Source organism: Monodon monoceros, unplaced genomic scaffold (genome assembly GCF_005190385.1).
Source record: "Monodon monoceros isolate NGI ecotype Baffin Bay Population unplaced genomic scaffold, NGI_Narwhal_1 Super_Scaffold_22, whole genome shotgun sequence".
Lineage (NCBI taxonomy): Eukaryota > Metazoa > Chordata > Mammalia > Artiodactyla > Monodontidae > Monodon > Monodon monoceros.
The window spans coordinates 110,674,102-110,688,866 of NW_021703779.1; the positions used below are offsets into that span (position 1 = coordinate 110,674,102).

Below are 14,765 nucleotides of genomic sequence, written 5' to 3' on the forward strand. Positions count from 1 at the left end.
TGAGAATCAGGCAAGTGTTTACAAAGCCTATTATTCTCATGTTCGGTGCTATTGCCAACTTGCCAGTATCCAAAATGATACCCCTGAAAACTACTACAATATACAGCTACTTCAGTTATTCCGTGTACTCAAAGATGTCTTTTTTAAAACGCTCCTTATGATTGAAGGGACCTGTTATCTAATGTACAGCTATCTATATGCTCTGTCCAGAACAGTTAGTCTTCTGGGCCTGTGTGTCCTCAGCAGGAAAGAAATGCTAGCCAGGTTCTGGGGAACTAGTCCATCAAGAGAACAGAACTGTTGCCTTCTTCAACCAAGTGAAACACTCCAGGTGTGAGAACTTCAAGCTTTCAATGACTAATGGATGCAACTCAGAATCAGTGTATTTGTTTAATAACTCCCTATAATTATTAATTAAGATGCCTCAGCGTCTTGAGTGACTTTAAAAGTCACATGTTCCAAGTGAACAACTGCTCAAATTAAGTGTGTTGCCATTACGGGCTCTGGACCAGGCAAAGGAAATCAAAAGTGAAGGGGGAAAAATCCGAAAACAACAACAAAAATTACCAAAAAACAAGGTGCCATGATGTGAACGAAAATAATGATTAAATTACTAAATTATGTCACTCAAAATTGAAAACAGCTGGAGCAATTCTGCTAGACTTACATGGGAAGCAACACAATGTGGCGGAACGTGAAAGCGCTATTTTCCATAATGTCTTTAGAAAAAGCATACTGCCTACTGTCTTTAAGATAACCATCTTAATCAAATTGTGACAAAATTACTTTGCTTTATTTCAATTAAAATAAAACAAAGCTAGAAAAATGTTAAAAGATTAAAATTCAAAATCGATCTGTGCCTTTGGCTAACCAATCATACCCCTTTAATAATGGGAAAACATTTGGGAATTTGTAAGCTCATTGGGAAAATACAATACCAGCTGTCATTTTCATATTAAAAAATCACATATTTGCTGTCCATATTTCATTGTGAAAAATTTAGAATGCTTAAATCAAGCTCTAAGTTATAAGCAGTGCCTATTAATGAAAATATTTACCAAAGTCTTTAGCAAATGCAACTGTGTAGATAAAAGATATAACCTACAAATATTATATTAATACTTAAAGAGACTTACTGTTCTACTGGTAACTTCTACATCTGTGAAACAAACATGCTGCTATTCAGTTCATCTATTGATAATGGGGGTATCTATAGTAGTAAAAAAGATTTTAGATTAAAATAGTTTCTTGAGAGAATTCCATTTATTTTGTTCACTGCTTGGACATGGTAATCAATAACCGTAACCAATTTCACAGAAAAATTTAGACATACTAACCATATCCAATAATAGTTAACTTTGCGAAAAGCACAGGTTAGAATGTGGTTTGTTTCCCCAGTGGATTAATGCTCTGTGTCCTAAATGTTTATCATACTTGTAATTGAAACAGCAGTGGAACTTGCAGTCTTTAAGAGTGGTTACCACTTTAACAAGGCAAAATGGCCATAATATTACACAATAATTATTGTAAGTATCTCCTTATAATTTCAAGACTCACCCCAAATTCATAATTTGCCTTGTGACTGCCTGTAAAAACCTCAAGCAAATGAAAATTAAAACAACACAAGCACATCTCATGTCGGTATGAGAAGGAATTTCGGATGTAATCACTGGGTAATGATAAGCATATCTGTGCCTTGGAAAGAAATGTGTTATCTTTCTTTCCAGTAGATCTAAAGGTAAAGGTGATGATAGTACTAAGTGAAAGTTCAAACGCAATAACCAAAAATGGTAGTCAACTAAAATAAATTCTCCTCTCAACCAATGAAGAAACATTTAAAAAATATTTAGTATATACCTTTGAGGATTGGTGTGGTAGCAACAACTATATATATAAGATGTCAAGAGTGACATCTGTAACCAATTAAAAAAGAACACTCTGCTGACTCAGGATGAGCAGCAAAGCAGGAACATCCCTCTAGAATATACACAAAAAGAGAAATTCTAAATGTAACAATGGCTAAAGAAACACTTAAGAATAGGGACTAATGTCTCTCACCAATCCCAAAAGCATATACTGTGCCTTACCAACACACCGTAGTTAGCTAGGTCTGAACAGGTGAAATAAATGGCCAAACCTGATTGATTGTAGCTGTTGCAGCGAAGGGAACGCTGGTGGCAGGTGGTGTTGCTGCAGACACAGTGGTAGGTGTAGCACCGTGCATCATGGGCACTTTCAGTAGGAAATCATGGAAGCAACACACGAGGGGGTGGAGCATTTACGTAACCGTGACATACACGATGGAATGGGGCGTGGCAGGTATCACAGCAACAAGCCATGTAACATCATCATGATGGATACACCAGGGTGCAACATGCAATCACAGTCAGTGCAAAGCAACACAGCATGGAAGGGGGAAATATTTAAAAAGAGAAAAGGGGAAAGCCAATTATAGTTACCATTAAGGAAAATGGAATCATTCTCAACACTTAGTTAGTTTTTGAGCAGAATCACACTGTAGTTGACTTCAAGGGCCAAATTTTCAGAAGGGGTTACAATGGGTACCTATGACAAATCTGAGTTTACCAAGGCTATCTCTGTGGACAGCTAGTCAAGCAGAAATCGCTATGAACAGCTAGTCAAGCAGAAAAGTAACTGGGTTGCGCATTCAAAACGGGAGTAGGGAACTGTGAATTGGTGTTTGGTTTCGCTAACTCATGACAGACATGAGTGCTGTCACTGGATTTGCAGGTGCAAAGATATACTTACCTGATCTGTATACAAAAAGATCGTAGTTTGCTTGGTGGGTATGTGGTAGGGGAGCAGATAAAGAATACAGTGGCCTATGCACGCAGGTTTTTCAGCACACCTCTGGCAAACCCCTTGCAAACTTAGGCTACTTATGAAACAACGTAGGCCATTTATTTATTGTTTCATAAATAGCCGAAATTTCCAAGGGGTACTTCATAGTAAATATCCGACAAAATCTTGTCTTCACTGCAATATTACAGCGACAATGACTAGCAGCTGCAACATCTCTTTCAGGCTGATTTCTCTTTGCCTTTTCTAGTTTCTATGTCATTTTGAAAGCTTCTGGGATGCTTTGCTTATTTCTAGCTCATTTTGGATAGCAAGCCAAGGAATTAATGTGTGAATGGCATGTGTGCATATGTGATAATTTGCATCTATAATATATCGATTGAGTTCAGATTTTCTGAAAGTCTACAGAGAAAGTGAATGGCCTGGAGAGAGGAAAATCAACACATGCAACGTCACAGAAACCACAAATGTACCCCAAATGGTGATTAACAGAAACTCTGTAGTTATCTCTCATGCTCATCTCTAGTTATCCATTACCTATCAACATCCCTTATTGTAGCACATGCCAATTCTAAAAACACTCTTGTTTTCCCTTTGGGAGCACAACAACTGTGCAGAAAGCAGCACCACTGAAGCATGCAGTTTGCATTCCTACACTGAGCTCTTAGGTGAAAGGACAAGGGAGCAGAGTCACAAAATGGGAAGATGGAGACACATTTCACGAACTTGCAGAAGTATGCTCTTCTAATCATATGCATATGATGCTTCTGTTAGTACCAGTGGAAATGTTTTTAATTCTGACAGAGCACAGCTAATAACAGGGGCCTCACCTGTTAGTGAGTGCTACTACTATGTAGTTGTCATTTTGACCTTTTTGTTTTATCTTGATAAACCTGTTAGTCCCTTTTGGGCTCTGCATCGACTTTGGTTGACCAATGGAATGGAGGTCAAGCTGTTGCGAACTCTCAAAAAGGATAAAAGGAACTGGATTGATATGAGATGGTGGGGTGAGGTGGGATAATTCCTCCCTGTATGGAACAGAGCTATTTTCTCCTGGTCTGTTCCTGGTGCCCATGGAAACTATAGGAGCTGTGAACTCCCTAGGAGTTCTGAGAGGGAAACAAGTCCCTTTCCTTGTCTTCTTCAGTGTTAGTGATGTACAAAATGGTTTCGAGATGGCTACCATATTGGATAGGTGGCTAATTAAAGGATCTGTGTGCAACTGGTTATTAAAAATCACATACCCCCAAAGAGTCATTTTGAAATGATTCTGTGGTGCCTGGTTTCCGTGCAGATGGCACTTCATCCTAGAACACTATAGAAATCATCACAAAACACTACAGAATGCTCTAGCTTTGCTTTTTTGCAACATCTGAGTATTGAATGATTTTGATCTTATGGATAACTTTTTTTTTGGAGGAATTGTTGTGTTGTACTTTACAAATTATACATTTAAAATATTTTAAATATTTTACAATTTCTTAGTAACAGATGTAAAGCTAAGAATAAAACTGCCCATTTTGGCTAGATAAGGAAATGTTTCAAAATATTTCAGCTACTATTTTTAGGGTGAAAATACAGAAATGGCAGGGTCGGTATTTGACCACAGTGGCAACCAACTGTGAGAGTGTAGGACTGTTGTGATTCCACAAAGACATGTAACAGACAGCACCATATTAAACCTTAAATACTCAGAAAATGTCCAGCCACGTCATCCAGTTGCTTGTCTCCTTCATAGTCACAACAGAAAAACACTTTTTTTCAGACTGTAAAAAGTTGAGAATTTTTGTACAAAACCTACCAATACTTGAAGCAGGTACCATGCACAGTATTGGCCCTGTACACCATGCAGAAAAGCGTGAAAAGTAAAGAAAAGAGATATTTCATTATTGAAGTTTTACTGATAGAAATAATTTCTAACTAGAAAGATATTCTTAGCAATATTAATCAATCAGCACATGCATATCCAGTAATCTCCCATGCTCACAATTACAGCTTAAGATCCCAAACCCAGGTAATCAAAGTAATTCTTGGATTCTTAGGTATAAAAATGAACATTAATTTTTCTTTAAAGGTATTAGCTCACTTAAATTACATATTTATTCTGGACGAATACATCCTAAGTGATTTTTATTATGAAAGGAAGAATTTTAATTTATTATACAGACAATTTTCAAAATATGCACCAGGATCTGGCAGCTGGTGCCAATAAGTTGTACTTAGGGCACTAATCTATTATCATTGCTTTCTCCACCTCGCAACCAAGGACTTGACTGTGAACATATGGCAAATAGGCTTTTCATCAAGAGGGGGCTCTCAGCCTGACAAGTTTTTCTTTTGCTATTAATTGAGAAAGGGTTTCTTCTGATGTTTTTGCTTGTAAATCTAGATTTTAAATTAGCCAAATCCAGCCCAACAAGTCTAAAAATTGTGTTTTTAAATGATATCATGAGGAACTATTGTGGTTAGTTAACTAGACAAAAGACTGGATTTTTATGGCTTCTTTCAAAATTAATTAACTGATTAATGTATCAGTTAACCAATGGGTTTCTTCAAGTCCAGGCATACAATACCATGTGCTTAGTATGTTTATAATTAACAAGGTTTCTAAATTAATTTTTAAAGCATGTAACTTTCATTTAACAGTTTCCAAACTGGGGCATTTATGATTCTGACCAAAAAAAAAAAATCTACCATACTCCCAGGGGTTAGTATTTTCAACTTATTCCTAAGAGACTATATGCTTGTTCTTAAAGTACTGAACCACTGGAAGAAAAGTAATTCCCCTCATATATGATATTTGTTTGACCTCAGCTCTTCTGCTTCTGGGCCTGCATGAATGCTGGTTTGAGACCATATCTGGTCATGGAAATAATTTCATTTTGCCAGCTACAAATCAACCAGCGGCATGTGGGATCTTGCCGGACCAGGGCTCGAACCCGTGTCCCCTGCACTGGCAGGTGGATTCTTGACCACTGTGCCACCAGGGAAGCCCCCTATGATATTTATTTGAAAAAATTATGGCTTAAATTTTTCTTTTCAATTTAGTGCAAAACTGTTATGCTATTAAATATAGTTGAATGTAGGAGGTAATAAAATATGCCACAAAGTGTCAGGAAAATGTGATAAACTGCTATATATTTTATATTAACTGGTTTAAGAGTTAGAGGCTAAAACTACCTGTTTTAGATATATACTACACTGTATTATATTGTAAATGCAAGGGTAGTTTTATTATAACTATCTTTGGCATATCAAAGATATATGGACTACCTATTTTTGCAATGCTGAAGCTTGGAAACTTCCTTTTTTTTTTTTTGAGGGCAGACCATTGTCTTTGAAAGTGATACCTAAGAATCAAGGAATTAGTTTGAGACTAAAACAAGTGAATCAAACATGAGAAGCAAAAATTAGGAAATGCTCAAAAGAAAAATGTTGACAGTGTTTCCTAGTTTGATTTCAAAACCATTAATTTTCAGGAATCATAGGAAAACAGTTTGTTCAGTATACAAACAGATTGAGCATAGCTGCCTTGTTTTATTTCTAACCACAATATCTGTTGACCGTTCTCACATAAATGCTCTTTGGAAGCTGGTGGGCACTGTATTCATTCGCAACATCAAGCAACTCATGGTGCCCAGAGCCCCGTTCTCACCTGCAGGGATAAATGCCGGCTGCGGGAGTTGCAGGTTAGCCAGAGCCTGCTGGCAGTGGAAAACACTGGGATTAAAGACCGGGGTGGCACCATTGGTCTTTTCAAGTGCCGATCTCTTTGGTATCAGTTGAAGTGCACCGGGCTGCAGGGCCTGTGAGGGAAGGGTGGATTAATAAATAGTATTAAGGAAAGTAAAATATGTACACAAACCAAGCAAGCAGCAGTTAGATAAGGTCTGGCCTGGGAACCCTTTGCAAGGGTCGCCATTGAGCAAGGTAACCAACTTCAGAGATGAAGCCATTGACTATATGAGTACATACTCAGTCCAAAACAGAAAATAAACATACAGGTTTATTAGACAAATTAATGAAGCTGAAAAGGACCTCATCGTGTGGGCTGGATGTGACAGGATGCTGTTGACAGCAAATAATCATTTAAAATTAACATCTAAAGGATGCTCATCTCCTAACCTATTAAAATGAGATTAGCAGAAGCAACAGATATAGCAGGAAAGAAATTTTTGCCAGTTACAATTCCAATATAAATCTAGGAGATAAATGGTATGTAGGTGAAAAAACAGATGTCAGTAGATCAGAGTCTAAAGCTCCAAAATCCAAAATTCAATTTATACAAGGATTTCAGGTCCAAACCCTATAACTGTATATTTCCCAACTAACATGTAAGGAAAAAGCAAATGAATTAATCTGCCCCCGCCACCTCACCCAGATACCATAGATAGTTAGCAAAATGTATGCAATTCTCACTTATAGAGACTTGCTGTGCATTTCGATATGTATTGCTTGCTTTGTTGTAAGGTTTAATTCTGAAACCTCTTAGCGTTTTAAAATCCTCCTTTCATGTCTACAATTCTTTCAAAATCCCACTGTGCTTAAAATATTCAGTCAAAGCTCCCCCTGGATCAGATTCATTGGAGAAATTTGACATTACTTTACATTTTTTCCTCAGCAAATTGCACAGTACTTAAAAAACTTGTCCCAGCAACAACGATTGGGTATGCTCAAAATTCTTAAGGAGACGGGCACACTTATGCTGAGTATCTAGCCTTCCACAAGCCGAAAAGGGGCATGCCATGACCTCCTTATTCCTATGGACAAGAAGGCCTAATGATACCTCTATTTTCATTTGGGAAATAAATATCACCCCTTCAAGTCTTTCCTTTTAAATGCATACAAGCTGCTTTCAGTAAAGTCAACCTGAGCTGTGCACATGAACACGAACGGGGTAAAAATCTCTGCTTCGCAAAGCATTTCAACTCTGAATCTTTAAAATATAGAAAGCTTAAATTTCTTCATGCAGCCTCCTTTGTTTAATCTTACCTCAAACAAATTCCTATGGGCCAGTGTTACTTTACCTTTAAGACGCTGCTCTGATCAGCCACTCAGAAAAGAATTCTATATTGACGTTCAAAAGTACCAGTTGAAGACCTTACTATATATAGTATGTTTAACTCTCTACATGGAAATTTGGGGCTGACTTATATGCATTCTAACAAACACACCAAAATCATCAGAAATAGGCACATGCATACGAAGGCTCCATGACTGAGCATTGGACAGGTAGGTACACCATGGCACAGGCATGGTATTCCTTGTACATCCCATGCATATGAGAACCTTTATTTTTAGGGGGCCAACTGTATTCCTCTCCTTTACAATAGGGTGCGTTGTTTCTGAACTGTATGCCACCAACAGAAATAATCTAACAATTGGAGGCTTAAATTCTGCATTGAATATTCTGGATACCTTCCTATTTTCATAGCTTAAAATTCCCTCATTCAAAATAATTTAAGACAAAAGATATTTGGTGAAGTCTTTTTTAACGTTCATTAACAAATTCTGCTGTCCAGATCAAGGCAGAAAATAAGTTTGTTCTATTTTGGTACTCAGCTCTTTCACAAAGTATTGGGTTCAGTTCTGAGAGAGCAGGGGTACTGAGAAAAAGAACAAGTTCAAATTTGGGGTGTTTGGCTTAGGGAAAAGACATGAGAATCAGGCTCCTATGAAATAGGGATTGGCATGTTTTGCAATAAACTAAGTGTAAGTTCCAGTTACAACAAGGTAGATTTTAACTTAGTATGAGGAAAACCTTCTCAACAAATAGGGATGTCTGAAAATAAATGTATCTCTCTTATGAAAAGGAAAGGTCTCTGTCATGGGCTTCAGGGTCATGGAGGTGATTTTTTTTCCACAGCCAGGAAAAATGAGGTTTCCTCAGGGTTTTGTCCCTTATTGGGGTTATACCCTATTACATGAGGAAAAGCCCAGACTATAAAAGAAATGAATAGCCCACAGCCTATCAAAATAATTGACAGCTGTGACAAGCGTAAGTAATCATAATTCCTATTTTTTAACCTATCACACTATAGTGTTATGCAAATAGTTTCCTACCTCCTATCTTTTCGTGGTTCAGTAGGACTAACTTTTCCCCCAAATTTACTTACTAGGGCAACTCAATAGGCAGACCCCTTCTCCAACCATGTAGAAATTCCCCACCCCCAGCCTTGGCTGGCTGCTGACTTGAAATCATTAACCTTTGGGAAATTAGAACCTATTTTCCACCCCATCCTCCAAGTCCTCTGTTTGTGAAAGGCATTAAGGATGTTACCAGCAAAGTGACCATCTAGGTGGCTCACGGGGCAGAAAGGCAACTTTCTGCCTTTTTACGATATTAAGGTTAGTTAGGCTATAAAAACCACTCCAAAATAATTTACTGTTTAAGTTGTATAATTTACTCTTTCTTAAAAAATGGGAGAAAAAGCACAGTAAGTTAAAATCATTAGGAAAGATTTTAAATAGTTATCTTTAGAAAATTTCAGTGAACTAGAATAAATAGGTTCTCTCTTTTCCAGCTTATAACCTGGGCAATTCATTTTAAGGTCCCCTCATGACTATCCAAGATCATGGTTCCAGGATATTAGACAAATTGAGGGATATAAGAATCATTTATCCCCAAACAGTCGACGAGTCCTGGCCTGTTCTTACCATGGCAGTGGCAGCTGAATGGTTCATCTGGTGATGAGCTGCCTTGAGTCTGGCTTGCAAGTGCGCAGGAGGATGAAAGTACTTGCATTTCTCCCGGGAGCACCGACCTTTGATATAATCCATGCAGATGGTCACAGTATTATCACTTGCCTCAATCATGGAAACATCAGTAGGGTGAGCATAGCGGCAATCGTTCTCACCACGGGTACAATTTCCACGCTGAAATTCACGGCAAACCTTAAAGAAAAAAAAATCACATTGATGCTTGGAAGGTGATTAGCTTTTATTTATTTTGCCAGTGAACGTATAAGAGCAACAGTATACATTCTTTTGTCATCTATTTAGGAAAAATTCTAAAAGCTGAAGGATAATGTCGAGCCATATTCACTATGAGATGTAAACCTAAACAAAATTTCTATTCCGAGGAAGAAAAACTCCAATCTTCCCAAAGGAAAAGTTTGTCTGCTTTCCTTACATTGAAATGCAAGTATCGTTGAAAACCAGTTTTTAATCCTCCACTTGATACACAGCCTAAAGTGTAATTAGCTAAGTTTGCAAGAGGGGGTTATTTTGTTAAGCTCCAAGATGTGTCTTTATCACACAGCAATGTGCTTTCTTTTTTTTTAAATTTATTTATTTATTTTTGGCTGCATTGGGTCTTCGTTGCTGCGCGGGGGCTTTCTCTAGTTGTGGCTAGCGGGGACCACTCTTCATTGCGGTGTGCGGGCTTCTCATTGCGGTGGCTTCTCTTGTTACGGAGCACGGGCTCTAGGTGCGTGGGCTTCAGTAGTTGTGGCACACAGGCTCAGTAGTTGTGGCTCGCGGGCTCTAGAGTGCAGGCTCAGTAGTTGTGGTGCACAGGCTTAGTTGCTCCGCAGCACGTGGGATCTTCCTGGACCAGGGCTCGAACCGTGTCCCCTGCATTGGCAGGCAGATTCTTAACCACTGCGCCACCAGGGAAGTCCGGCAATGTGCTTTTTACAAGCAGACTTGTGGACCATGACTAAATGACATGCACAGATTCCAGTTCAATACATGGCAAGGCATTTAAGGAGCTGCCAATGGAGCTGACTGTTTGATTATTCTAGCAAGTAGAGACTCATCAACGAATACAGTAATCCCACTCTGCAAAGCTGGAGCCTGGCTGAAAGGAGCATTCCCACCAGACTTTCTGCGCCATAGCAAAGGAGATGCACAGTCTGCAGCTGGGTACACTAAGACATTGTTAGACCTACTGTACAACCGTGCACTTCATAACAGGGTAAAATTGCAGTAATAAAATGTCTAACATTTCTCTGAAGTTATATTCCATAAGCTTAAAATTCAGATGTACTTATTTAAAGCATTGAAAACATTGGGCTCTAAGAATGTTTATGCATAAGGTTAATATCTACCCCATAGGGATTTATATATTTCTACACAAATACCTCCAGTTTATCTGAACGCATCGGTTTTGGACCAGGAGCTCCTGGCAGTGGGAGAGGCGGGTTTCCAGAAATCAGCACAGGTGCATTTGGTAAAAGTTCGGCAGGGACCAGGCCCATCCCAGGATGAGGTAAGTAGGGATTGAAAGCCATGGCAGGATTAGCTGCCAGGGATGGAGTCACAGGAAAAGAAGTCTGTATGATTAAAAGAGAAAAAAAGGTGTTAGAGGTCAATAGAATATTCCTATTATTACACAAGGAAGCATTCTTTCAAAAAGCTCAAGTCATATCAAAAGTTACCATTGTATTTTCTGCTTTATTTCTAGTCTCATACTAATTCCCATAAAGGAGGAGTTCCTTTTAAAACCACAAATCTCTTTGAGTAACAAATTTATTGGTAAGCTGATAAGCCAAGCCACATAATTTTAACAGTCATAAGTAAATTAAATCCCACTGATGGAGTCTGTTCCAAATGTGTTTCCTCTAGCACTTCCATTTTTACCTAAAAACCATGTCACCAACGATATCAAATACGTGGGCAATCTGCCTTATCTCCTCACACAAGCATGGCCTTTGCACACAGACTTCAGGTTCTCCCCCTTCATCCCACCCTCTTCCTTCCCTTCCCCTTCCTCGCAGTAATGCTTGGCTCCAAAGCTGCTGGTCCTACCATGGTTCCCAACTGCCCTACCAAACACTTGCTTCTTGGCCCACTATCAATTAAGGAAGAAAGCAAGAAGGCAGGAAGAAAGGGGTAGATTTTGAAAAGTGAGAGCTGTAAGAGCTTCTTGCTGTCTATCTAAAATGAAATTAGTACGGTCATTTTTTTTTAGAGGTCTTATTTTACAAATGAATCTGACTTGCCTAGCCTTGTCTTTATCTGAGGGATCAGATGATGTGCACAGTTTAAAAGGGGGCCCTGAACATGCTACGAGAATCCCTATTAGGCAGGAAGAGATAACAGGATTATAAGGTACATACACTAGAGTATAACTTGTAAAGAAAAGTCTTGGAAATGCAAAGGAATCTTACTGGCTTTTCTATTTCTTTTTTATTAACAGGTTATTTTATTTGACTCAAATCTTATTGTAAACATCACAAAAACTGTTAATCTCCATAAATACTCAACCTTTATGGAGACAACAAAAAACTAATTTAGGCTAATTGAAAATAAATTCTGAACTGACAAATACATATAATGTATGGTAACACAGCATAGTTATAAACACTTCACTCTAGATGATACACAGTTTTGTTATTAATTCCCACTTAATCTAAATGGAAATTATTGAAAACTTTTAGTCAAATGTTTGGTTTCTCTTTTTTTTTGACATCTTTATTAGAGTATAATTGCTTTACATTGTTGTGTTAGTTTCTGCTGTATAACAAAGTGAATCAGCTGTACATATACATATATCCCCATATCCCTTCCCTCTTGCGTCTCCCTCCCACCCTCCCTATCCCACCCCTCTAGGTAGTCCTGATCTCAAAGAGTTTCATATATGTACTGCCTTTATTATCTGTAACCACATAATTTATCACTTTACTGTGCTGTTTTCCAGTTTGTTCCCTATGTGGGTGTCTTTTCTTCTCAATGTGGTCATAATTTCTTTGATAGTTCTCTTGTCTCCCCTATAGTACCCAATATATAGTGAATGACTGATATAATCAATGACATAATTTAAAAATAATGTAAGCATTTTAATGAATGAATAACAAATCATGGTTAAATATAGTACATTTCTAATAGTGACTTTATAAGGTAGGTAGCGCATTGTCATGCAAATGGTGATGTCTCATGTATTACTAATAGCATTGTTCTTTCTTGCTTTCTTTTTATTTCTTTCACTAAAACAATAATCTGTTGCACTGCCAAGCTATGCCCACACCTTCTGCTAAATCACATTAATAGGAACAGCTCTAAATGCAGGTAGAATAGAAGTCTATTGAGTATGAAGTGAGGGGCGATCTATATTCATGGCGCCACTCCCTAGTCGGACTTGAAACTTTCAATAGCACAGCCTTCTCCGTGAAACCCGTTATAAACAACATTCAGCTTGGAAGGAAGGACTTCCCCATTAGCACTCTACCTTAGATGAGTTTATCACTAGCTAACTGGCAAATTTGGAAGGGCAGAAAGAGCATGCCCCCTCCTCCCCAAACTGGCAAGACTCACCAGGGTTAAGCAGAGAAGGCATGGTGGCCAAGAGCTTTAAGAGGAAAGGGGTGACGTCAGGTGGCAGGAAAGATGATGGGGCAGTCAGGGAGGTGCTTTAAGGTTTGAGGACAAAAGCTAAGGGCTGACCCAGCCTAACTAGCGCTGTGATGTAACAGGGAATAGGGACATGTCATACTTCTCATGGAATGAAAACTATTGAATTAAAAGGAAAACTTGCAGGTGAGTGAATTTTCCAGATTAAAAAAATCATTAATCACTAATAAATAACCGATCAATTAATAATATTTAAGAATAATGTACATGTAAGCAATGCTTCCTATTTATAATAGCTCTGAACTTCTGTATTTTTTCCTTCCTTTTTTGGGGGAAATTTCCTGGTTAACTTCTGCTTTCTTTAGAATATGTTTTAACCCTCTCACGTTTGTTATATGTTCCAATTGTATGAAAACAAGCTGAAAATGAAAAGTCTATATAAATAGTGCAAGGGACTTGCTGGAAAAGTTTAGGGTTTGTAAGGTTATACTGTGCCATGTTTAGGTTTTAAAGTTAGTATTGTAGATTTTATAACCATTTTCCTCCTTGGTATAAACTTCATTCTATAACTCTGTTTATTGAGAAGAAGCAGGTTTTTTTTATTCCCAACCCTCGGGCACAGGGAGGAACTCCTGAGTTTATTTATTTTCAAATGGACATTTCTGTTTCTCACCACCACCTCTGCCCCAGGGTAACCACTCCATTTTCATGAATTTGAACATTCAAGGGCTTAGCTTTAGTTAACAGCCACCTGTTATATCAGGCAGCCTGCAAGTTCACACATTCAATTTTAATAAGCGACTTTAATCCTTCCTATACCTGTATTGCAGCCTTTGATGTCAGTTGAGCTAACATGAACCAATTAGTGGGGTAATCTTAATATTAAAGAAAAAGGTACCTAACAGGTTGAATCTGATTTCTATTTACAACCTGAATGGTCTGGGCACTTAAATATGTTTCAGATATTCACTCAAACCTAAATTATTTCCTAAATATTTGAAAATATGAGAAAACTTTCCCTCCTAGAACAGGGGGTATGGATTTTCATCTTTCTCTGAGAGAGACTTATAAAACCAACAAGAATGATGGCGACAACTGACTATATGAATAAAACGATCACCTAGACAATTATTTACCCTCAATGTCTCTTGCAGTATTAGCTGCTAGGGTAGGAATTCCCGCGAGCTACCAGTTACTTGCACAGTACCTAGGAACTATCAGGGTCTTGGGAAATGCTTTCTAAAATTTGGTGAATTGCCTCTAGAACAGAGGCACCTAATCTTTTTCAAGTCCTGAACTTCTCTGAGAGTCTGATGAGAGCTGTAGACCCTGTCCACGGAAAAATTCATATGTGCATAAACTGCATGTGATCTCAAGAAGTTCAAGGACCTCACGAAACTCACCCCTGGTGTGGGGTTATGGACGACCTACTGTTTAAGAGCTTGTGTTCTAGGGTAACGGTTGGCAAACCACAGGTCCTGAACCAAATCCAGCCTGCCCTGTTTTTGTATGGCCAGAATGGTAAGAGTGGTTTCTACATTTTTATTTTATTTTTTTTAAAATTTTATTTGAATTATAGTTCATATACAATGTTGTGTTAGTTTCTGGTGCACAGCAAAGTGATTCAGTATATATATATATATATATATATA

General features: G+C 38.1%; 1 protein-coding gene across 5 annotated transcripts in view; it reads right to left on the minus strand.

Moving 5' to 3' along the window:
* Positions 1 to 14,765, minus strand: part of MBNL3 (muscleblind like splicing regulator 3) — a 127,478-nt gene that overhangs the window by 7,518 nt on the left and 105,195 nt on the right. For 3 of the 5 annotated variants that reach the window (XM_029240594.1, XM_029240593.1, XM_029240595.1), the window contains exons 4-8: positions 10,905 to 11,096; positions 9,478 to 9,714; positions 6,476 to 6,626; positions 2,138 to 2,232; positions 1,137 to 1,210 (exon numbers count right to left, since the gene is read on the minus strand). In XM_029240594.1, the coding sequence (XP_029096427.1) occupies positions 1,154 to 1,210; positions 2,138 to 2,232; positions 6,476 to 6,626; positions 9,478 to 9,714; positions 10,905 to 11,096 (732 nt within the window). In that variant the 3' untranslated portion in view covers positions 1,137 to 1,153. Of the gene's footprint in view, positions 1 to 1,136; positions 1,211 to 2,137; positions 2,233 to 4,621; positions 4,658 to 6,475; positions 6,627 to 9,477; positions 9,715 to 10,904; positions 11,097 to 14,765 lie in introns of all 5 variants that reach the window. The other 2 variants (XM_029240597.1, XR_003796381.1) reach the window with 2 other exon arrangements.